The sequence below is a fragment of the Puma concolor genome, chromosome D1 (assembly GCF_028749965.1).
Source record: "Puma concolor isolate L17-30 chromosome D1, mPumCon1.1.hap2, whole genome shotgun sequence".
Lineage (NCBI taxonomy): Eukaryota > Metazoa > Chordata > Mammalia > Carnivora > Felidae > Puma > Puma concolor.
Genome location: NC_141676.1, coordinates 39775094 through 39797958, shown reverse-complemented (window position 1 = coordinate 39797958; position 22865 = coordinate 39775094). Strand labels below are relative to the sequence as shown.

At 35.1% G+C, this 22865-nt stretch overlaps 1 protein-coding gene across 1 annotated transcript in view; it reads left to right on the top strand.

Moving 5' to 3' along the window:
- PRMT3 (protein arginine methyltransferase 3) overlaps positions 1-22650 on the top strand; it is a 143333-nt gene extending 120683 nt beyond the window's left edge. Inside the window, exons 14-16 of the mRNA XM_025928602.2 lie at positions 5757-5807; positions 6002-6089; positions 19174-22650. Coding sequence (XP_025784387.2) covers positions 5757-5807; positions 6002-6089; positions 19174-19283 — 249 coding nt within the window. The 3' untranslated portion in view covers positions 19284-22650. The remainder of the gene's footprint in view (positions 1-5756; positions 5808-6001; positions 6090-19173) is intronic.
- Positions 22651-22865: the final 215 nt, after the last annotated feature.

The following is a 22865-nucleotide window of genomic DNA, read 5'->3' as shown; positions in this document are numbered from 1 at the left end:
CAAGCATACTTGATAATTTCCATGGAATTTTTTTTTAAGTTTAGAATTACTGAGTCATTGAGTATATGCATTTGATTGAGTCTACAACACATACATACACAACAGAAAAGTCCACAAATCTTAAATGTAGTTTGAAAAAATTGAACAAAGTGAATGCCTACCATGTATCCAGCACTCAGCTGGAGAAACAGAATATTACCAGCAGCCAGGAGCCCTCCATCTGAGTCTTTCCAGTTTCTATTGCTGTTGCAAGGGCAACTACTATCCTGACTTACAACACTGTAAGTTAGTCATACTATTTTTGAATTTTCTGTATATGGATAGAATCATATATTTTGTGTCTGACTTCTTTTTAATGCAAATGTCTTGCCTTTTAATATGTATTGCTAACTGAGTTCTCTCTAGAAAGGTTATTTCAGTTTGTTCTCCCACTATGAATGCTACTTTCCCCATTTACTGTGGATATTATTAAAGATTTGTTTTCCTCATCATTATCAGAGAAAACTGTATCTGGTTGTTTTGTTTTGTTTTTAATTTTGTTTAACGTTTATTTATTTTTGAGACAGAGAGAGACAGAGCATTAATGGGGGAGGGTCAGAGAGAGAGGGAGACACAGAATCCGAAACAGGCTCCAGGCTCTAAGCGGTCAGCACAGAGCCTGACGCGGGCCTCGAACTCACGGACCGCAAGATCATGACCTGAACTGAAGTCGGACGCTTAACCGACTGAGCCACCCAGGCGCCCCTGTATCTGGTTGTTTTAATTTACTTTTTTTTCTAAGTAGGTCAAATATTTTTTATATATGCTTTATTATTTGATTTTTCTTTTTTTTTTTTTTTTAATTTTTTTTTTTCAACATTTATTTATTTTTGGGACAGAGAGAGACAGAGCATGAACGGGGGAGGGGCAGAGAGAGAGGGAGACACAGAATCGGAAACAGGCTCCAGGCTCTGAGCCATCAGCCCAGAGCCTGACGCGGGGCTCGAACTCACAGACCGCGAGATCGTGACCTGGCTGAAGTCGGACGCTCAACCGACTGCGCCACCCAGGCGCCCCTGATTTTTCTTTTATAAATTTCCTGCTTTGTCTTAGTTTTTGACATATTCTTACTAATTTTGTAGTAGCTTAATGTACAAAGGACAGTGACTCTTTGTAATATATATTGCAAATGTTCTCAGATTTATTCAGCTTTTAATTTTTACACTAAAATTTTATTATTTTTTTATTGAAGTATAATTAACATAAAGTGTCATATTAGTTTTGGGGGTACAACATAATGGCTCAACAATGCTATACATTACTCAGTGCTCGCTGTGATAAATGTAGCTACCATTTGTCACCATAGAACATTGTTACAATATTATTGACTGTATCTTCTATGCTCTACTTTTCATCTCCATGACTTATTTATTTTATACTGGAAGTTTGTACCTCTTGATCCCTTTATCTGTTTTACCCACCTCCTCCCACCTCTCCTGCAACAACTGCCAGTTTATTCTCTGTATTTAATAGTCTGGGTTGTTTTGTTTGTCTGTTTTTTAGATTCTACATATAAGTGAAATCATGTGGTGTTTGTGTTTCTTTGACTTACTTCACTTAGAATAATACCCTCTATGTCCATCCATGTTGTTGTGAATGGCAAGATTTCTTTTTTTTTTTTTTTAATTTATTTTGAGAAAGACAGAGCACGTGGTAGGGTGTGGGGCAGAGAGAGAGAGGGAGAGAGAGAATCCCAAGCAGGTTCCACATGGTCAGCATGGAGCCTGACATTGGCCTTAAACCCACGAACTGTGAGATCATGACCCAAGCCGAAATCAAAAGTTGGACATCTAACCTGATTAAGCCACCCAGGCGCCCCTAGATTTCATTCTTTTTTATGGCAGAGTAATATTCTGTTGTAAATATACACATCCTTTTTATCCATTCATCTGTTGATGGACATTTTAGGTTCCTTCCATATCTTGGCTATTGTAAATAATGCTGCAGTAACCACAGGTGCATATATCTTTTCAAATTAATATTTTGTTTTCATGGGTAAATACCCAGTAGTGGAATTACTGAATCACATAGTATTTCTATTTTTAACTTTTTGAAGAACTTCCGTATTGTTTTCCACAGTGTCTGCACTAGTTTACATTCCCACCAACAGAGCACAAGGGTTCCTTTTTCTTCACACTGCCATCAACACTTACTATTTCTTGTGTTTTTTATTCTAGCAGTTTTGACAGATGTAAGGTAGTATCTCATTTTGGTTTTGATACCAAAGTTTTAAATTTCCATTATATTAGTTTCTGCCTGTGTGTGATGCTTAAAAAGCCTTCTTCAGTTGCAGATTTTATAAACACTTATATATGTTGGTATAATTTTACTCTTCCTCCTTCTAACCCCAACCCCCTGCCCTGGTCTTTTTGATTACATAAGCATACATGGAAAAAATGCTACCAGATGATACAATTTTGCCTTAAATAATCATAAGTATTTTAAAGGAATTCAGGGGGAAAAAGTAGTCTTTTGTATTTACCCAGCAATTTATCATTTCTATTGCTTTTCTGTTATTTTTGATGTTTCAGGTTTCCTCCCCGTACTGTTGCTCATTAGCCTGAAGAACTGCCTTATTTAACATGTCTTCTGAAAACTCCTTTGGCAATGAATTCTTTTAGTTTTCCTTTACTAGAAAATGTGTTTATTTTGCCTTCATTTCTGAAGGATAATTTTGCCAGATAAAGAATGTTTAAAAGTCTTTCCTGCCCCAATATTTTTTTCTTTTCAATCTGAATTTCCAATTACATATATGTTAGATACACGGGTCCCTGACGCTCTTGCATTTTTTTTTTAATCTTTTTCCCCGTTTTTTTTCCCTTTTTTGAGACAGAGAGAGGGAAAGCACACGAGCAGTGGAGGGTCAGAGGGAGAGAGAGAGAGAGAGAGAGAGAATCCCAATTGGGATTCTCTCACAAGATCATGACCTGAGCCAGAATCAAGAGTTGGACACTTAACCAACTGAACCACCCAGGCACCCCCACCTCTGGTTTTTCAAATTAGATACTTTCTATTGATCGGTCCTCAAATTCACTGATTTTTTTTTTTTTTTTCCTCTGTAATCTCCATTCTGCAATTCAGTCCAGGGAGTTTGTTTCAGTTATTGCATTTTTTAATTCTAAAATTTCCATTAGGTTTGGGTTTTTTGGGGGGTGGGGGGGTTCTATTTCTCTACTGAGAATTCCTGTTTTTCACTTCCATTTCAGTGTGTTTTCTATAACCTCATTTCTATTCCTTCAAAACAGCATAGTTACAATTCCTCCTTAAGATCTTTGTCTCCTAGGACTCAGGGTCATCTCAGAGTTGGCATCTTTTCTCTTGAAAGTTAGCTACATTTTCCTGGTTCTTTGTATGTTGAGTAATTTTGGATTATGTTCTAGATGTGCATGCTATGCTGTGTGTAATCTTAGTCATGTTATAATCATCTGGAAAATAGTGTTTGGTGTAAGCAGGCAATCATACCAGTTAAAGTCAAAACATGAATTCTGTCAACAATGCCTGGGTAGATGGTGGTTCACATCTCAGTTTTATTCTCTGAACATTGGCTATGCTGTTTTGGGTCTCTCCTGCACATAAGCTGTTCAGGGATCGTCTGACTTGTACAGGTTTTTCAAATCTTTGTTTTGTTCTCTAGATCTTTACCTGTTGACTTAAGGTTTTCCCATGCATATTTTATTCAGAGTTAATTCTGAGACCTGTGCTAGTGATTCAGGTTTTAGTTCCATTCCCTCAGCCTTTGTTATGTTGATTTGGATCTAGCCTGCATAGTTCAGAGGTTAGGTTGAAACTTCTGTAGGTTCATGCATAGAATTAATTAGAGGATCCTCTCCTCCCCTATACATAGCTCACATTCTTCATTTTTTTTGGAGTCTAAAATTATTAGTTCTAAGTTTAGTTATTCATTGATTTCATAAAGTGTCCCAACTACAGAAGAAGACTAGCTATATTTAGGAAACTGAAGACTGAAAATTTTAATTAAAATTTATTGAGAACCTGTTATCTAACACACTTGTTCTAGGTAAGGGGCACAGCAGTATGAGTTACACATAGGCTTTCCTCTTAAATGGTTTGCAGTCTGGTAGGACAACTAACTATAATATGGTAAGTACTGTGTATAATAAGCACATTCTCTCAGCAAATATTTACTGTGTACTATGGGCCAGGCACTGCTGTAGGGACTAAGGATACAGTGGTGAACAAGACTGGCATACAGGAATAAATTTAGGAAAACACTTGAACTAACCTGTGGAGGAAATCAACTGAAGAAAGTTATGTTTTAGATGTGTTCTGATTAACTGCATAGTTTTCTATACTAACTTGTATTTGAGTACCATATTGCTTTATTTATATCTATTTGACAGAATTATAAATAGTATTTTGATTCCCTCTTGGTATCTAAAATATAATGAACCTCAACCTTGAATAGTGAGCTGGTTTTGGACCCAGTTCATATTAACCTTACAGACCAATAAATTAACTTCACATTCTCAACAAAAGCAGCAGGATACACAAATTATCTTTATTAGTGATTTTTTAGTAATCAGTGTCCTGTTTTTAACACTTTATAAGCTTTTTTTAATGCCGGTTTTAAAAATAGATTATGCTAGGTCTATTAGTGAAAGAAAAACAAATGGTATCACTTAAATTTTAAATAAAAAGAAATGAAAAATATATATTTATCTGAATAATCATCTTTTAGAGACCTCTTTATACTATTGCAGTAACCCTTAGAGTTATTTCAGAGGTTCTCCTTTGGGTATATGCTTAAACATAAGTTTTACTTGAATACTGTTACATGTTTTATCATCAGAAAAAAAAGTGACATTTAAAAATTCCATTGATTTCATCATAAAAATAGTCATAGTACTTTAAGATTGGATGCACAAGATCAGAAGAAATTAAATGAGATCTTTGTATAAAAGAGTATGTTTAAATTACGTTTATTGCTGTGTAACAAACCACCCTAAAACTGAGTGCCTTGACATCACAGTCATTTGGATTTATTTGTGTATGATTCTGCAATCTAGACTGTACTTATCTACTATTTCTTCTGCCGGCCCCTCCTCGGGTCCCTCATGCTGCTGCAGTTGTCTGGTTTGACTGGAGCGAAAAGGGTCCAAGATGGCTCAACTTGTTCAGCAGCCTCCTTGGGACAGTTGGGTCAGCTAGGGGCCGATTGAGCCTTCTTCCTTCGTGTAATCTCTCACCTTTCAGTAGTCTACACAGTCATTTATGTAATCAAACATGTGTTGATTATTTGATTAGCCTTGTTGCCCTTCTTATTATATTGTTTCTGTGGGGAAAAGTCAAATTACGTTACTTTATTTTTACATGTAACTTCTTTTACGGGAAAAATAGTGACCTATCATAAGTTTAAGAAGTATCTAGTCTTTGAAATGGATTCTTTTGCTAAGTTTGTTTGTTTTGTTTTGTTTTGTTTTGTTTTGTTTGTTTGTTTGTTTTTAAGAGTATGTGAATGGAGGAGGGGACAGAGCGGGAGAGAGAATCTCAAGCAGGCTCCACGCTCAGTGAGGAGCCTGACACAGGGCTCATTCCCGCTACCCTGGGATCACAACCTGAGCTGAAGTTAAGGGTCGGACGGTCAACCAGCTGAGCCACCCAGGCCCCCCTCTTTTTGCCAAGTCTTGAAAGACTGAATAATTATTACGTCATGTAATTAGTTTAATAATTATTTATATCTCTTTTCTTAAAAACAGGCAATTGCTGGCTACTTCGATATATATTTTGAGAAGAATTGTCACAGGAGGGTAAGTATCCTGAGTTTTCTCGTAAGAATTAATTATGTGAAATACATTTATTTTATTTTTGTGCCCCCAGGTGTTTGATCATAAGCATTTTGATGTTGTTAGCAATTGGAGCTTGTATTTGATGTCGTAGATTAATGTAGCATGATATTAAAAATCTTGTACTTCATCAGTACTTTTGAACTCTACCAATGCAGGTTGTGTTCTCCACGGGCCCCCAGAGTGCCAAAACACACTGGAAACAAACAGTATTTCTACTGGAAAAGCCATTTTCAGTGAAAGCAGGTGAGAAGTAATAGTAAAAGGGGAGAAATGTCTTATTCATTTTGAAGTTAACAATATCCCTTCATTCCGCACAATTTTTTGTGTGCCCACTGTATTTAAGTAACAACAGATCTAAGATAAGATGTTCTCAGAGCTACATGAATTTTAGATGGCATGTTATTTCATTAAAGTAGTAATTTAAAGAAAACTCTTATTTGGGGCGCCTGGGTGGCGCAGTCGGTTAAGCGTCCGACTTCAGCCAGGTCACGATCTCGCGGTCCGTGAGTTCGAGCCCCGCGTCAGGCTCTGGGCTGATGGCTCGGAGCCTGGAGCCTGTTTCCGATTCTGTGTCTCCCTCTCTCTCTGCCCCTCCCCCGTTCATGCTCTGTCTCTCTCTGTCCCAAAAATAAATAAACGTTGAAAAAAAAAAAAAAAAAAAAAGAAAACTCTTATTTAAATCTGGTTCCCACCATTTAAAATGTATGTGACTTACTATGTGGCTTTTGAGTACCACAAATAATTCAGAAAACGTTTCTTTAAGCAATAAGTAGTATTTCCTAAGTTGCAACTATAACTAAAAATATTTTCGTTTCCAAAGTGACTAAAGAGAAATATCACCAACAGAGGTGAAGTATAAATTAAAGAGAATGCCATTCAGTAGTTATTGTATTCAATATATATGTTTAGAATGCTCTCCACTGTCATCACCTGCTCAAATCTTAAAGTGTTCAAGGACTGGTCCAATTCTACATTCTTTTGTTTTACACCTCATTGATTTTTCACTTAGATGAGCACCTATAGTTCTGATATACCTACACCCTTAACTCCACAAGTTCGAATTTGATTATAGAATCTTTTTTTTTATTTAAATTACTCATTACATATAAGTTGTCCTGTCCCACTTTCACTGAAACCTTCCTGACTATCTTCTAACTTCGTGTACAGAGCTGAATGTACAACTAACTGTACATACAGAGCTGTACGTACAACTAACTTTGATGAAAAGATACTCAACATCACTAGTAACTCAGGAGAGGCCAGGTAAAACTATGTAAAAGACTGTGTTTTAAACATCACTACAGGAAAAAACACATAAAATTTAACAATGCTGAGTGCTGACAATAATGCAGCCAAATGGAACTTTTAAACTCTTCTGCTGATAGTCACGATTGGTACAACTTTAGAGAACAGTTTGCTGCCATCAAGTGAAGTATAGATGTATAAGTATCCATCACTACAGCCAGTTTTCTTCCCTAGGCATGTATTCTGAAGGGTCTCCCCCACAACCTGTGTACAAGTATCTTGACAACAGTATGGTTTGTAGAAGTGAACAGTTGGAGGCAACCTTAATGTCCATTAACTGAAGATAAATATGGTAGTTACATACACTAAAATCTCTGTAATAAATCATATATGCGTGTCTGTCAGAAGCAACTTTAAACAAAAGAAGTTGCAGGATTCCTACAATGCACTCTTTATATGGAGCTTGAAAACATGTGAAACAATTATACATACACACACATAGTAAAAGTAAGAAGCAACACTTAAAAATGATAACTACGGAATTCAGTGAGTGGTCACTTCTGGGGAAAGGTAGAAGTAGGATCAGGGAAGGCTATAAAGAGGGTTCGGTGCCATATATCTGAATCATTCCTTTTAGAAATTGAGGGAACTGTGGGAGGATGGTAAGATTTGGCAAAGCCGAGTGTTGGGTCCCGGGTGGTCATTATATTGTTCTCTGTATGTTTAAAATACAATTTCATAAAATTCATTTCTAGCTTTGATTTCATTGTTGATGCATAAATAGAATTTAGTAGATGCAAATAAACACTATTAGAGTAAAGCAGCACCTTGTTGCCCTGTTTTCACTTTAAGATCGCAATGATATGGAATTAACACCTTGATAGTATCATTTTCTCTTTCTCCAAAAAGCTTGAACACAGCAAAGCAAGTGAAGCAAGCACAAATGAAATTTTATTGCATTTTCTTTTTGTTTGGTTGGTTGGTTTTTATATACCTTTGGTATTTGGATGATATTTGGAAACTTGAAAATGTTGCTTTCTTCTTTACTGTAACCATTTTATTGTTTCAGTGCTAGAATTGTATTTTTTTTTTTAAGTTTATTTATTCATTTTGAGAGAGAGAGACAGCACAAGTGGGAATGGGGCAGAGAGATTCCCAAGGAGGTGTCACACTGCCAGCGCAGAATCCAACATGGGGCTCAAACCCCCAAACTGTGAGATCATGACCTCAGCTGAAACCAAGAGTCGGACTCTTAACTGACTGAGCCACCTGGGAACCCCTTAATGCTAGAATTTTAAATACAGTACTAATTCATTCATGTTTTAATCTTAGAGGAGATTTAAGATAATATTTCATTTTCTCCTACCTAATTATAACAAAATATTATTTGATGTCTAGTGAAATTTTGAAATCCTAACTACGCTTTACCTAGTAATCCTTAGACTAATTGTTTCAGCTGTTTTAGAATACTATGAAGAAGGTGTGTGATTTTAATGTTTCCTTCTGGCACCATCTACATTCTATATTTCTTTCACTGCTATTGTATATGTACTTGTATTTAAATAAATAGTAGGGCCAATACATCAAAAATATTAGAATCCCCTTTTAAAGTACAACCAGGAAAGTCTTGAAAGGGAAATTTCAAAGTAAGGAAAATGTGGTCATTTCAGCTATGGAAGTATAAAGGAAGAATTATACAAAGAAATATAACACTTTTTTTTTTTTTTTTTTTAAACCCTGCTGAGCCTCTGGTGGTAGTACTCAATGAATAGAAGCTGGAAGTTGCAGGGCCAAGTACTAAAAAGGACACATTAATCAGAAAAAGAGCTCCAGAAATCTACACATGACGTCCCTTCTGTTTTGGATGAGTACTAAGATGTATATGTGTAGGATGAAATGCCTGAGGTTAGGCAGAACATCTGGGGCAGCTGTGAACCAGACAGTTCCCAAAGTTTACAGGAGGCTGTTTAGGGTTTTGACTTTCAACCAGCAAGAGTGGGGAGTCCATAGCTTCATAGTGGAAATAAACTGTCCCTAGAATAAAGGCTAACCTGCATGCTCCTTAACAAAGCTTAAAAACAAGCCTTAAAAGAAAAAAACTGGACCCAAGTGACTTTAATGGCAACATAGGAAAACAAAAAACTCAGACATTGCACAACATGAAATTCATCATGGCAAAAACTTTTCATCAGTGACTTTTCATCAATCAGAAAGACTTTGTTTTCTCATTTTTTTAATTTGGTAAAAGATAATTGACTATTTAAAGCAAAAATAATGTACTATGGGTTTCAAAACATAGACTGAGGCACATGGGTGGCTCAGTCGAGCATTCAGTTCTTGATTTCAGCTCAGGTCATGATCCCAGGATCGTGGGATCAAGCCCCACATCACGCTCTGCGCTGAGCATGGAGCCTGCTTAAGATTCTCATTCTTTTTCTGTCTCTCTCTTCCTCCCTCTCCCTCTGCCCCTCTCCCCCCTCTTGCTTTCTTTCTAAAAAAAAAATAAATAATTTTAAAAACATGGAGACATAAAATGTATGGCAGTGATCAAAGACATTAATGAGAAAATGGAAATACATTAAGTTCCTACATGGTACATGAAGCAATTTAATGGTAAATTATGATAAATTAAATATGTACATTGTAAATGCCAGAGGAACAGATTGAAAATTTAAATTAAGCCACAAAATATAGCTAATAAGCTAGTAGTGAAGATAAAATGGAATTTTGAGAAAAAAGAAGATACAAACATAACCAGGTGGACCAATAAAAAACAAATGGTATGATGGTAGACTTAAATTCCAACATTAATAACTATATTAAAAATGAATGGTCTGCACACCCACACAATGGAATATTTTGAGTGCTAAAAAGAAATAAACTATCAAGCTATGAAATGATATGGAGGAATCTTAAATGCATATCACTAAGTGAAAGGAGCTAATCCGCAAAGGCTACCTACTGTGTGATTCCACCTATAGGACGTTTTGAAAAAAGCAAAACCACGGAGACAGTGAAAAGAACAGTGGTCACCGGGGACAAGGGATACAAATGAGTAGAGCACAGAGGATTTTTATGGCAGTGAAAATAAGCTCTTTCACTGAATGCAACTTCAATACCAGAATGCATGGAACAGCTACTTGACATCTCTGAAAAGTAAATAATAGCAGATAAATTGGAGAAGACCCGAATTCAGAGTACCCCGAAGTGGTGGTAAATATATGATTTATTTGCTTCCAGTATCCCCCGGTCTGGACTCCAGACAGCCTGAAACCCAAAAGGAGGGCATTAGCACAGCAAGAACTCCCAACAGAGCCCTCTAACTCTAACTTAAGGAATGGGGAAAGGGTGTTCTAATTAATGCTCAGAGAGAATGGAGGAAATTCCTTTTTCTTTTCTATTTCTCTCTGTTCTCTCATACACCAACCCCCAGTTAACCCCACAGTAGTAGCAAAAGTAACAGTGGCAGCAATGGGGACCCAAAGACAACTTAAACTGTGGGGAACAGTAGGTAAATGAGTGCATATGGCTGTGCCCCATTAAATTTTATTTACAAAAACAGGAGGCCAGCCTCAAATCCATCTCCAGGTATAGATTGCTTCATTGCAAATTCTTCCAACCCTTAAAATAGAAATAATACCAATTCTACACAATGTCTTCCAGAAAGTAGAAGAGAATTAAGTTTATGAGGGCCTTGATACCAAAAACTAGATAAAAATTGTACAAGAAAATTAAACTACAGAACAGTGTCTCTCATGAATATAGATGCACAAATTTTAAACAAAATACTAGCAAATTGAATCCAGCAATATATTTAAAAAAAAAAAAAAAAAAAACAGCACACTATGACCAAGTGGGATTTGGTCCAGAATACAAGACTGATTTAATAATTTAATATTTTTTTAATACTTTAGAATCTTTTAATGCAGTCAACCATGCTAACCATCTAAAGAAGAAAAACCATATGGTCACATCAGTGGATGCAAAAAAAGCATTTGACAAAATTCAGTATCTATTCATGATAAATACTCGTACTAGAAATAAAAAGAGAACTTACTGAACCTGATAAAAGGTGTCCACACAAAGTCCACAGCTAGCATCATACTGACTGGAGCAAGACTGAATGTTGTCCCTCTGTTTGGGATAGGGCAAGAATGTTCGCTCTCATCACTCCTATTCTCTTATTTTGGAGGTCTTAGCCAGTGCGATAAGGAAGGAAAAAAGAATTAAAAGCCCTTGGAAGGGAAGAAATTGAAGTGTCATTATTTACAGATAACATGATTATATACACAGAAAATTCCAAGGAATCTCCAAAAAAAACCTACCAGAATTAGTAAGTGAATTTAGCATGGTAGAAATTGATAGGCTGATTCTAAAATTTGTGTGCAAATCCAAAAGACCTAGAGCAGCCAAGCAATTTTCCAAAAATCATATTGGAATCCTTACACTATGTGATTTCTAAACTTACTAAAAAGTTATATTAAGCCAGACAGTAATGTATTATACTATAGATAGACGTAAACATTGATGTAACAGAGAACCCAGAAATAGACCCACTTTTGTATAGTTAATTATATTTTTCCAAAGAGTCAGTGTAATTCAATGGGAAAATGATAATCTTTTCAAGAAGTACTTAGAACTAAATATTTGTATAGGAAAAAAAATCTCATTGCTTACCTTATATAAAAACCAACTCTCTCTCTTTCATGGGTCATAAACCTAAATATAAAAGTGTAAAACTGCCAGATTTCTAGAAGATAACATAATCTTTGAGACTTGGAGTAGGCAAAAGTTCGCAAAGATGAGATAATGGTAAAACTCATTGAACTGCACATGTAAAATATGCACATTTTACTGTTTGTAAATTATGCCTTACTAAAGTTAATAATTAAACAAAAACCCTCACTGGATTGTCAATATCTCCAGGATAATATCCAAATTCCCTACCATGGCCCTTTACAATCTGACCATTTTTCATCATTTCCAGCCCTACTCTGTTACAGCCCCACATAATAAACACATCATATGCTCCAGCTCATATGGTCTTAGACACATTGCTCATTTTTTAGCTAACTTTCTTTCTTAGTCCTTGTCTAAGATAGTCTACCTAGAAAGCTGTTTTGACCTCTTTCACTTGATAAATTTCAATTTTCTCTTTATTGCCCAGCTTAGTTTTGTAAATCTTTACTCACTGTCCTCAGAAAATTAATTGCTGTCTTTGTTCTGCTAGATCATTTCATGCATACATCTGTGTTATCACATCTCAGTGTGCTGTGATAAAGGGTCCTCATAGAAGATGAGTTGTCTGTCTTTCTCCATTTTGATCTGATGTAGTATTTGCCATATTGTAAATATTCTGCAAAATATACAAATAAGTATAGTAATATGCAGTGTCATTGAAATTTAATTTCCTCTAATCACCTTGGTGATCTCATGCCAAAGGCATTTACTAACTTTTATTTGGTGGTCCCATTTTGTCAACTCTGATGTTCTTAAAAATTTCATCATACTATTGCCCTTGAATAGGCTGGTGTTCAAATTTGCCTTGGCATGACTGAAGAGTTCTCTATAGTTGGGTTTAGTTAAACTAAAAGTAGTTTTTGACTCATTATTCTGCTGTAAAGTTATTAGATAAAATTAAATAAAGCCAAGAGTCTAGTCAGAATGATTTGCTATATATGTAAATCTTATCTTAGTGTCCAAAAAGTAATATAATATTTTTAAAATAAAAACATAAATATTCCTATAGAGTTATGCTGCCTAGATTGGGGGCGGGGGAGGGTGGATGTCTTCAGTAATGGTAAATCTCATTCAGTAAATATCTTCAGTAAATGGTAAATGGTAATGGTAATTCTACCCTTCAGGGTAGCCTTGATATTTAGAAAGCAAGAAAAAGCATTGTGAATAGGGAATTTCTTAGATTAAGAATTGTACATTTGGCCAAAAGCAAAATGGAACATAAAGTAATGAGCCTAATTTGTTTTATTTTGTTGTGTTTGTTTTTATTTTTTGTTTTTTGTTTTTATTTACAACCTAGATTTAAAAATAATTCAGAAAAAAAATGTTCTCAACATTTGAGCCCTTCCAGCATTCTGGGAGTAACAAACCAGCCTCCCAGAATAAATACTTTTAACACTTAGCTTTAAATTTTAAATTCACCATGTTTTTCCTCTTTGCTTTAATGTGCAGTTTTATTGTGCATTAAATGTACAGTACTTGTACATTTCACTGCCAATGATGGCACTGTTTACTTTTAAAATACAGATATTTTTCATGTAATTTGGCTTTGAAAACATGACTAAAATCAGTCTATTTATTTTTCTTTCTTTATATGTATCTAGTAAGCTTGATGATAGAAAAATCCATTTATTTTTTTCTTTCATTCTTTACCTCTAAGCTTTAATAGTGATAATAATGATTTTTAAGTTTTTCTCCTTTCTGGGGAAATGAAATTTCATTGCTCTAGAAGAAATTAATTTTAAAAAAACACAAGAACAGAATTGAAATGAAATCAGTTTTGTTCCTTACTGAACGCAACACTGCTTTGTGGTTCTAATAGCCGTCTGCCGATGATAAAAACAAGGTGATACAGCTCAGCTTCACAGAGTGTCCTTTCCAGCTCTCACCACAGTATGCACGCTTAACAACATCAGTCATTTTATATCTATTTGACACTGATAAATGACTACGATCTATTCTCGTATTACAGCCACTGTCTTGGCACTTTTGTCAGGCCTAAACAATTGAAGGGAGTTCAGCAGTGTGAATTATGTATTTATTACCGTGACCCTTCGTGCTATTTAATTAACTTAAATAAGTGCTGTTTGCACCCTCATTTTGAAATTAAGATTATTAGAGAAATAGTTGTCTTGCTTGTATTTCATTTTAAGACATTAAAATTACCATATCAGCTTATAAGGCAGTTACTGTTAAGACTTTTTAATTATTCAGATGTTTTGTTTAATATTGATGCTTAAATTTTTTTGTGAAAATGTAACGAAGGTATCCATTACTAGTTTATTTTGACTTGTGCTAGATTTCTGAATTAAATGAAACAGCAGGACATGCAGTAAAAAGAAATAATTGCAGCAATACCTCATATATATCAACAAAACCACTCACAGGAATGCGCAAAGGATTTTTTTGTGTGTGGTGATTAAGCATTTGAAATAATTGAGATAATACCCTTCATCACTGATAATCACTGAAATGCAAAACAAAGCAGGCAGATTCTGGGGGTTGTTTATCTAAATAACAAAAATATTTTTATTGTTTTCTTTCACTCATTTTTTATTTGGTTTCTTTTTTTTTTTTTAACGTTCATTTATTTTTGAAAGATAGAGCATGAGCAGGGGAGGGGCAGGGAGAGAGGAAGACACAGAATCTGAAGCAGGCTCCAGGCTCTGACCTGTCAGCATAGAGCCCGACGCAGGGGTTGAACTCACAAAGTGTGAGATCACGACCTGGGCCAAAGTTGGACACTTAGCTGACTGAGCCACCCAGGTTCCCCTTTTGTTTGGTTTCTCGTAACACCTAGAGTTGATAAAGATGGCAGGAATGTAAAACTGGAATATACTTTATACCTTTTATGAAGGTTTTCCATTTCTGATCATTCTTCCTAAGGAATCAAATCAAAATTCACTTTAAGTATTTGTGATTCAAAGAAGTGAAAGTAATAGTGTTTTAAGTTGCTTTTCTTTCTTTAGAGTATCTTATTTTATAGAATTTTGTTTTTACTTTTATGTAATCAAATCTTCAAACTTTTCCTTTTCGTTTCTGACCGGCTTCTTATTGAAAAAGATTGTATTACTGTATTTACTGTGTACTAAATTGCGATAATGGATCTTTTGGTTTCTCTACTATATTCCATTTATCTATGAGTCACTTTATTCCTAAGTCACCACAGTTGTTAAACAGTTTTATTCTATAATTCACATATAATAAAAATTCACATATCTTTATTGTATACCTTGATGAGTTCTGACAAATGTAGGCACCATTTGTCTAATCAAGATAAAGAGTATTTACGTCAATACAAAAAGTTTCTTCCTTGATCCCCTGTGCGGCTAGTCATCCCAGCTCCAATCCCCAGACCAAGACAACCATTTATCTGCTTTCTGTCACTATGTATTAGTATTATTACTACTACTAAGGTATTAGTATTCTTTTAGAATTTTACAATCAAAGTAGTTCTGCAGAATGTACTCCAGCTTGTTAGCATATTTGAGCTACGTCTGTGTATCAGTAGTTTGTTCCTTTTTATTCTCAAATAGTATTCCTTTATATGGCAGCACCACAGTTGACTTACACATTCATCTGCTACTAGACTTTGGATTGTTTCCAGTTAGGAAACATTATGAATTATGAATGAATGAAGTTCATTATGAATGAAGTTGCTACAAACATTCATGTAAAAGTATTTCTTCATGTGGACAGAGGTTTTCATTTCTTTTGGGTAAATACCTAGAAGTGGAATCATTGGGTCTTAATGGTAAATATATGTTTAACTTTATAAAAAACTAGCAAATGTTTTCAAAATCACTCATTATTCAGCAGTCCTACCACCATTGTGATTTCAGCTGCTCCCCATCCTTGTTAGCACTTGTAGGAAAGGTCAGTCATTTTAACTGAAGTCATTCTGTTGTCTGTGGAGCAATAGCTGTACTTCTAATTAGCATTTGCCTGGTGGCTGACAATGTTGAGCGTCTTTTCATACGTTTATTGGTCATTTGTATATTTTGTGGGTGTGAGGTTTCTGTGAAAATGTTTTGCTGCATTCTTAATCGGGTGTTTGTCAACTTACTGAATTAAAAGAATCTTTATATATGTGGGTACAAATTCTTTGTCGTATATATGTGTTGCTAATATTTTATCCCAATCCCTGGCATGTCTTGTCATTGTCTTAACATCTTTTGAAGTTTGTACTTTTGTGTCCTAATTAAGAAATCTTTGCTACCCTAAGTCTTTCTTACATGTTTCTTCTAAAACTGTTACAGTTTGCCTTGTACATTTAGGTCTAGAATGTATCTCCTGGTAATTTTAAGAGTCATAGTTCATCTTTTCCCAAACATATATTAGGTTATTTCATCATCATTTCGTGAAAAGTCTGCCCTCTTCCAATTTAAACACTTGGCTCCTTAGTCAGAAATTAATTGACCATACATATATATGACTATTTTTGAGCTCTGTTTTGTTCCATTGGTTTGTGTCTATCTTTATGGCCGTTAGAGACTGTCTTTATAAGATGATATAAGAGCTCCCACTTTGTTGTGGTTTTTTTCAAAATTGTTCTCACTATTCTAGATTCTTTAAATTTCCATATACATTTTAAAATCTAGTTAAGTTCTACACAAAAAACCTGCCAGGATTTTGATTGGAATTGTGTTGAATCTATAGATTACTTTGAGGAGAACTGACATCTTCACAGTATTTTGTCTTTCATCCACAAGCAAAATGTATCCCTCCATTTATAGTTGACTCTTGAACAATGTGGCCAACCCCCCCATACAGTTGAAAATCTGCATATAACTTCTGACTCCCCAGAGTCTCAACTACTGATAGCCTCCTGTTGACCAAAAGCCGTTCCAAAAACATAAACAGCCAATTAATACTTTTTTTGTATATGTATTATATACTGTATTCTTACAATAAAGTAAGCTAGATAAAAGAACATGTTAAGAAAATCACAAGAAAATGCATTTACAGTACTGTACTATATTTATTTTTAAAAGATCCACATGTAAGTGGACCTGTGCAGTTCAAACTTGTTTTGTTCAAGGGTCAACTGTAAAGTGATCATCTTTAGCACTATTTTATAGTTTTATGTGACTAAATAGTACACATATGTTACATTTATCTTTAAGTATGATATGCTTTTTTTGATGCTATTGTAAATGCTCTTGTGGATTTTTATTTCAGTTTCTAATTCTGCATTGCTAGCATATAGAAATGTGATTTTTTTATATTAACCTTATATCCTAAGATTGCTAAACCATCTTACAGTTCTAGTAGCTTTTTTTGCATATTAGGATCTTCTTTTTTTTTTTTAATTTTTTAAAAATGTTTATTTTTGAGAGACAAAGCACAATCGGGGGTGGGGTGGGGGAGGTTGCAGAGAGAGAGAGGGAGACACAGAATCTGAAGCAGGCTCCAGGCTCTGAGCTGTCAGCCCAGAGCCCGATGCAGGGCTCAAACCCCCAAGCCATGAGATGGTGACCTGAGCTGAAGTCGGACGCTCAACCGACTGAGCCACCCAGGCATCCCGCATATTAGGATTTTCTGTAAGATCCTGTGTTCTGCAAATAAAGACTGTTTCGCTTCTTTTGTTTTTTCTCCAATCTATATCCTTTTTTTATTCCTCCCCCCGCACCTTAATACCTTCACTAGTACATCCAATAGAATACTGATTAGAGGTGGTCAGAATGATCATCCTTACCGCAGTCCCAGTCTTAGGAAGAAAGCAGTCAGTCCTTCACCATTAAGAATGATATTACCAGGAGTTTCTCATAGATTCCCTTTATCAACTTGAAGAAGATTCCTTCTATTGCTAGCTTGCTGAAAGTTATTACAAATTAATGTTGTCAGATGGTTTTTCTATATTTTATGAGACAGTAATATGATTTTTCTCTTTTGTTCAAAGGATGTTTGAATCTTTGTTTATGAGGGATATTTAGCTGTAATGTAGTGAATTTATCTTGTTTCAATATCAGGGTAGTGCTGCCTCCCAAGGTGTGTTGAGGAGTATTCCCTCCTTTCTTTTTTGTAAGAATTTATGTAATTTGTTATTATTTTTCCTTAAACATTTGATAGAATTCACCAGTGAAGACCTCTATGCTTGTTTTCTTTGCTTTCTAATGTGAACATTTAAAGCTATAAATTTTTCCTCTAAGCACTATTTGAGCTGTAGGTCACATATTTTTGTATTTTGTGATTCATTATTCAGATTAAATGCTGCCTAATTTTCCTTCTGATTTTTATTTTGATTTATGGAATATTTAGAAGTCTGTTGTTTTAATTCCTAAATGTTTAGGATTATTCAAGTATTTTTATGTTTAAATGTATTAAAATTTGTTTTATGACCTAGCATGTATAGATGTAATCGATCTTGGTTCTGTAGATGTCAGCCAGCTCAAGTTGGTTAATAGGGTGTTAAGTCTTCCATATACTTTCTGGTTTTCTGTGTAGTTGTTACTGCAATGTTATTGCAATTATTGGAAAAGGAGAGGTGAAATTTCCAGTGATAATTATGGATTATCACTTTCTTCCTATGGTTCTGTCAGCTCTGCATCATGCATTTTGAAGCTCTGTAATCATACATACATAAAAGTTTCTTATGTCTCAGTTATGAATTGAACATATCATTTTTAAATGTGTCTCTTTATCTCTGGTTATATTTTTTTTTCCTGAAGTCATCTTGGTCTAAGATTAATACTTCTATTTAAAACTCTTTATGATTAATGTTTATATAGAATATCTTTCTCCTTCCTTTAGTTTGACCCTGTCTTTCTATTTAAAGTATATTGAACACATTTCCATATAATGTTATTATGTGTGATATATTTAATTCTGTCATTTGTTAATTTGTTTTCTATTCATCCCCTCTGTCATTTATTCCTCTTTTCCTTCTTGCATTTTTTTTTTTTGATTGAATACTCTCTATTATTTCATTTTATCTAAACCCTTGCCTGATTAACTATACGTGTTGGGTTTGTTTTTGTAATTGTTGCTCTAGAGTTCCAGCATGCATCTGTAGCTTACCACAGACTACCATCACACATTATTACACAATTTCATTTATAGTTTAAGACCCTTTCAGTATGATACTGTCATTTACACGCTCCAATCCTTTGAGCTATTATTATACAAATTTCACTTCCCCAAATATTGCTGTACCTGTATTGTAGATCTACTTTGTTAAAAAATTAAACATAAAATTGCCCTAAAAATTAAATGTTAATTTTTTTTAAATAATGAAACATCTCACAACAACAACAAAAAAAGAAGTACCAGGTATACATTATTACTTTTCTGCTAGATTGTATCCCTTGAATTCTCAAACACATATTTTGCCTTTCTTTTATAGGTGAAGCCTTGAAAGGAAAGATCACAGTCCACAAGAATAAGAAAGATCCACGTTCTCTCATTGTGACCCTCACATTGAATAATTCAACTCAAACTTACGGTCTCCAGTGAAAAGCCCACAAAAGCACAACTAACTTGCGGTTTTTATTATGGAGGGTGGGACATGGGTAGGGGGTGGAGAGAGGGGCTTTGTGTGAGCATGTGGATGATCCTTCCCTAATGATTCTCCTCAGTACCAGAAACACATGGTAGGAATGTAATATAATTCAGCTGAGGGGAACCAACTGATCCTAGTGGACTGCCTACATAATCACAGTCTTAGGAGTCTGGTCAGCAAGATTTTACTAGATACAACCCCTACATTGAGTTTAGCTGCATTGAAGATCATTTAAATAGGCCTAAATTTGGAACAGAGATATTCTTTTGTTGTTTTTAATGTTTCTTACTATAAATTTTAAACACTAGTAACTGATTATTTGGATAATGTTTTATTAAACTAGCAACTGTACACAAGCTATTATACATTTTATTGCAGATTTCTGCTCTGAGGAGTAGTTTTTAATTGTATTGTTTAAAAGAATATCAGCAAGTGGAAGGGACCGAAATATGGAAAAGAGCGTCACACAAATCACATTTAAAGGACAGCTTAGTTGATTATCCTCTAGTTCTGAACTTCTCATTTCGTAGCTGCTTTCCTCTTTGCAAACACATAGTTTTCTAGTGCTGCCCAGGAAGTCTAATTTCAGTATGTTTCATGTATGTTTTCAAAGGTTGGGAAGAATAAGTACTTATTTACTAATATGTCTTTTTCAAACTAGATTTATGTGCAAAGTTAAACATGTAACTGTTAATATACTTCTGTCACTCTGTACAACTGTGTCGCTTACAGCTATTTACACAGTTTGAAGTGCAGAGTAGAAAACATTCAATAGAATGTATACAATAACCGCTAGCATTATAAAATATTTTAACATATTAAAGCCTTTTATACAATCAGAAACATTTAAAACAAGTCTTAAAGGAATCATCCTTAAGAAAACAGGGATTTAAGGACAGCTGGGTCACAGTTTCTTTTCAGTTCAAAAGCTGGTTCTTTTTCAAAACAAGGCACACACAAGGCAGCATAGCATAGTGTTGAGAATCATGAGCTCTGGAGTCAGTGCCTAGGTTCAAGCTTTGGTGCCCGCTCGTACTTGCTGTGTAATCTTAGTCGTGTTCCTAACCTCTCTCCCCCACTATAACGTGCCAGTTCATCAGTTCATACATTTCAACTACTTTGATCAGTGTGTGGCACACAGAAGACAGTAAATGCTGGGTGGTAGTATCATAACTATGCAGTCAAGGATCCCTTCCGTGGAATATGTGGTGTCTACATTAGATTAGGAACTGTCACTTCAATGCTACCCTTAAGTACATGAATGCATGGGAAGATTTCAGCAAAACTTAATGTTTAATGTAGCAAAAACTATCAAAAAGTTGTCTTTTGGTGTTTATTAGAGAATTGGAGTTCTAGCAATGGGAGAATTAACACCTTCAGATGATGTATTTCAGACCATACATAGTCTCTTAAGTCTTGCTTCTTACATAAGCATGATTTCTGTTTTCACTGGGTTAAACAAGCCAGCTTGTTTTCACCATTTGAATTCAGAACATTACTGGAAATGTGTGGTGCTAATAGTATAGTTCAAAGTACTTCAAATTTTGTCTGGAATGGCCTCATGTAGAAATTTGAGTGTGTTGGGGTGATGAAAGTAAGGAAGCCCCCATAAGATTTAATGGATGTTTAAAGTAACCAAAAACCATCTTTTTTTTTTTTTTGCTTTGTTTTTCTTTCTTGTAAGTGCATAACCATTTTTTTTTTTACTATTTAAAAAAAGTATTTCTTAACAATGAATTTTTTTTTCAAAACTCTTGTTTGTTTTACATGGGATTTTCATCCAGTGGCTCTCTTCAGTTTCTCCCAGTTATAAATAGCCCAACCACAGTTGGTAGATCTCTGTTCTTTTCAGTTTCCATTTTCAGGGTAGAACATTTTAATGCATGTACCTAAACATTTTATGAGAATACAAGAGTCCAAATATTAGCTCTTTGATTGGAATTTCAGCTGTCAAAGTACTTTGAAAAATAAGTACTTCATATTCTTTAACAATGATAAATACAGTGTCCTTTCATGCTGTGGCAGCTGCACATTTATGAATAGCAAACTACTTTGTTGCAAAGATTTTATTTCAATTAAGAAGATACATTTCTCCTCCTATTTTTCATTGTGAAAATTAACATTGTTATGTTGTAATGTGTGGGGTTCATCCAAATATAATCATCATCTCTATTCAGTGGAACAGTATTTTCTGAACAAGCATTTGGAAGGACCGTTTCAACAAAACAACTCTTGAGGGCGTACAGCATTGCACAAAGTGGTCCAAGAAGTAGCCCCAACTGCTAAGAACACACTTTAAAATAAATTAGGAAGCTGTCATTTCACTTTAAAATAATCCCTGTTTGAAGGGAAGGGCAAGTAATTCTGGTCCTACAGAGTTAATTGCTTTCTTACCACTTAACCTGGATTAACCTGGTGGTCCACCTGTGTCTTTCAGCATTCTACCTTTCTCACTGTTTAAAATGAAATATCTAAAACGTATTGTGTGAAGTAAAGGACTTGAGATCAGCCCATACCGATCTCACCAATCATACTATCAAGTGAAGGAAGTATGCTAACAGTACTGCTAAGAATATTCAATAGGAGAGATTAAAACAGTATGATACGGATGATACATTACTTAGCTCCTGCCAGCCATGCCAGAAGTGATCACTTAGGCTACTGGGCTGTAGCACACACCCAAAACAGCTAGGGATTCAGATTTTTCTGTGGAGAATATCCCCAAAACATATTAAGCATGCAATACTGTCATGGAATTTGAATCTATGATGAAAGGCAAGGTCAGTGAGATAGCTGAGGTCAAGCATTACCTGCCGTAGCGTTAGCAAACTATAGCCTGGGGCCAAATCCACCCCATTGCCCAGTTTGATAAAGTTTTATTGGAGCAGAGATAGCTAATTCTGAAGGAAGAATATTTCTTCACAAGATTCATTAATGGCCATGGCAGAGAATATACACCCAATAGAGCACATTACAAAGACTACAGTGTTTACAAACATGGAGCTAAGCAACTAGATGTACTTCATTTATGAGACTTAGAGGACTAACCAAGACTTACCGTAATTAAAAAAAAAAAATGTGTGTGTGTGTGTGTGTGTGTGTGTGTATTTACATACTTGAGACTGGTGTCGGGAATTGTAACAGTTGTAATTGTGCAAAGGGAATCCATACACTAAAACTTTATAGCTGATAATCAATTTTATTTAGAAAGTTTTAATAAGACCAGAAAAGGGTACAGAAGAACTTTTCAAAGTTAGAGATGGATGAACCCCGCCCACAGCTACAAACTCAACTAATAAAGAAGGACTTTTATGAATCTCACTAACCTCTGGGTTTTTAAGAGGGTTCTGGATCCAAAACCAGCTGCCGACATTAGGAGAGACAGTTGGGAAAATTGCTTTATATCAGCACTTTTCAACATGCCTTGGCGTCTTCCTTGCTGGGTTCTCACCGTAGAATGTGGTGTTCCTAGTTCCCATGCACTAGGCCCCATGGGAAGGTGTGTAAAGTCCCTGCCCACCTATCAAATGAGACCA